Below are 2657 nucleotides of genomic sequence, written 5' to 3' on the forward strand. Positions count from 1 at the left end.
TTTTTCGAGACAGGGTTTCTCTGTGTAGCCCTGGCTGTCCTGGAACTCACTCTGTAGACCAGGCTGGCCTCGAACTCAGAAATCAGCCTGCCTCTGCCTCCCGAGTGCTGGGATTAAAGGCGTTCGCCACCATGCCCGGCCAAAGGCTACCATTCTTAAAACTTATCTCTACTCAAGCAAAATCTAAAACAAAAAGACCAATTTCTCGTGCATCTCACGCAAAAGAACCTGCTACCCCTTACCTCCCGCTATCATTTCTTTCTACAGCCTCCTGGGCGATTTTCCCCCACTTTTGCATAACTTCAGAAACACATTTTAAAATAAAACAAAGAAACCGTCCCAGTCTGCATTAATTCTTACTCGACAGGCCGAAATGGAAAACTTTGCTTGAGAAAACCTCAAGCTCCCGATTCCCTCGTTGCCCCGGTCTCTGATGAACTTAAACCCGAGTTCCCGCTAAATCCCGCCCCGCTCAGCAGATGCGCCGCGCGGGACCGGCATTCCGGCTATCTTTATCTTACACCCCAGGTCAAGACACTCTCCATCACCCGCGATCCAAAAAAAAAAAAAAAAAAGAAAGTTTCCACTTTGGGAAAGCGGGCAGAAATAGGTTCATTTCTGCTAAGAGCCGCTCCTTGGCGCACGGGGCAACTACTACGGGAGGAGAAGGGGGCGGGAGCACGGTACTATCCATCAACCTCTCCGCGCTCGGAGATCGCGAGTCCTCGGGCCTCGTCCGTGGCTCAGAAATCTTTCCTTACACCCTGAGCCGGAGTGGGACCGTGGGTGCAGAATCTCCAAGGCCAGGTCGAGATGACAACTCTCGATGCCCGGGCTCCGAGGGGGCGGGAGCAAGAACAAAGCGGCGGCCACCCACAGCCAGGACCGGGAGACCCGGAGGTCCGCCGAGCACCGCTTACCTACGGACAGCAGCTGCATGGCGTGAGTGAAGGACGGGTCGAGCGAGTCCTTCTCGGCCATGAGTTCAGGCAGGTACTTATTCTCCGGCTCCATCTTGACCGCGGCTGTGGCTGACGGGGGCAGCAGCGGGGTCGGCGCCGAACCCACCACCGTCGCGTCGGGACCCGGGTTGGAGGGAGGCAGCAGCGGCGGCGGCTGCGTGGCGGGCGAGGGCCGAGCGCCTCCTCTGGGCCCACCTCCGCCTCCCCGGGACCGGTGAGGAAGCGACGACGGCCGAGACGCGGTCAGACGCACCGAGGGGTGGGCACCTGACGGGTCCTTGCAGCAGCTGCGGCCCGAGGACCGGGTGAGGCGCGCGGCAGGGTCGTCCCGGCGCTGCATCGGGGATGGTGGGCGGCGAGCGAACTGAGCGAGGAAGCGACGCGGCGGCAGCTGAGGCCCGAGCGGCGGTTGGCGGGGGTGGAAGAACGGGAGCGACCGCGACCGAAGCCGACCCGAGCGACCCAGCGAGAGAGCACCGGAAATGAGGCGGCGCGCGTGCGCAGGCGCCTACCGGCACCGCCCTTGAGGTTCTCCGCGGAGAACAAAGTCCCCCCCCCCGTTGGGCCCACGGCGCTTGCGCCGACTGAAGACGTCGCCTCCCCGCTCCGGCTTCGAGTTTAGGGCGCCTGCGCGGGCGCCCGCCGCCTTCGTTCGTTTCTTTTCTTTTTTTTTTTTTTTCGTTTCCACGTGACTCGGCGCTAGCGGTCCACGTGTCTCCCCTCCCCCTCCCCCGGGCGGAGTGCGCGGAGGGGGCGGGCGCCGTGGAATGTCTTTGTCTGGGCTCGGGCCCGCCGAGTGTGCGGCAGGAGACCTGGCCTGCGGTGGGCCACGCCTCCTTCAACGGTCGAGCCTGGGGAGGTCCCCGGGGGAGCGGTGCCCGGGGCTTGGATTCGGGGGGCGCCCCCTCCAGCCGGGCAATGAAAGGAACGCTTCTGGAGAGAGGGGGACGCGAGGGTTAGAGCCAAGTGAGGCCGGAAGAGAGGGAAGGACTGCGCGAGCGAACGGGATGGGAAGATGGGGATGCGGGCGGGGAGGTGGGGAGGGAGGAGGCTGACCCAGGGATAAGTGATGGGTGTGCGGAAGGGAAGCCAGGAATGGGGACTAGCAGACTGAATGCTGTGTGTTGCAGAACTGAAACTCAGAAGGGGTCAGTCAGAGACGCAAAGACCCGGAAGAAAAGGGCTCCCTCCATACCCAAGTAGGGCATCCAGGAAGACAGACAGCAAGATTTCCATTAGAGCAGGTTCAAATTTGGTGAGAGAATTATTCAAAGATGCATTTGGGGCCGGGTCAACTGGTAATGCTGCTTGTCACCTGTTTGGTTGGCGTCCCCGACTTGTTCCCCACCCACTCACCCCCGGTAAATTCCAAATTTTCTCTCTCTCCCTCCAACCCCGCCCACTCAGAAGGCCTCAGAACACAAAAAGGCGCCAAAAAAATCCAGTCTGGAATTCCTGACTGTACTAATCCTCCTCATCTTTAGTCACCGTCCACCCAAGCCCCACCCTCTCCCTAGGTGACCATACCTGGGCACAAGCCCAGCTTGTGGTAGAAACTTCATTTTCTTCGCCTACAATCTAACCGTACCAGCCATACTCTGCCCCCCGACTTTTTCCGGGCCTCTGAAGCTGGTGGACTCACCCTGGAGCCCATTCCCAAATAAACATGCCTTTTTTTTTTTTTTTTTTTTTTTT

General features: G+C 59.9%; 1 protein-coding gene across 1 annotated transcript in view; it reads right to left on the reverse strand.

Annotated features, from left to right (window-relative positions):
- Positions 1–1575, reverse strand: part of Khdrbs1 (KH RNA binding domain containing, signal transduction associated 1) — a 28010-nt gene extending 26435 nt beyond the window's left edge. Inside the window, exon 1 of the mRNA XM_021200073.1 lies at positions 921–1575. Coding sequence (XP_021055732.1) covers positions 921–1302 — 382 coding nt within the window. The 5' untranslated portion in view covers positions 1303–1575. The remainder of the gene's footprint in view (positions 1–920) is intronic.
- Positions 1576–2657: the final 1082 nt, after the last annotated feature.

This window comes from Mus pahari, chromosome 6 (assembly GCF_900095145.1).
Source record: "Mus pahari chromosome 6, PAHARI_EIJ_v1.1, whole genome shotgun sequence".
NCBI lineage: Eukaryota > Metazoa > Chordata > Mammalia > Rodentia > Muridae > Mus > Mus pahari.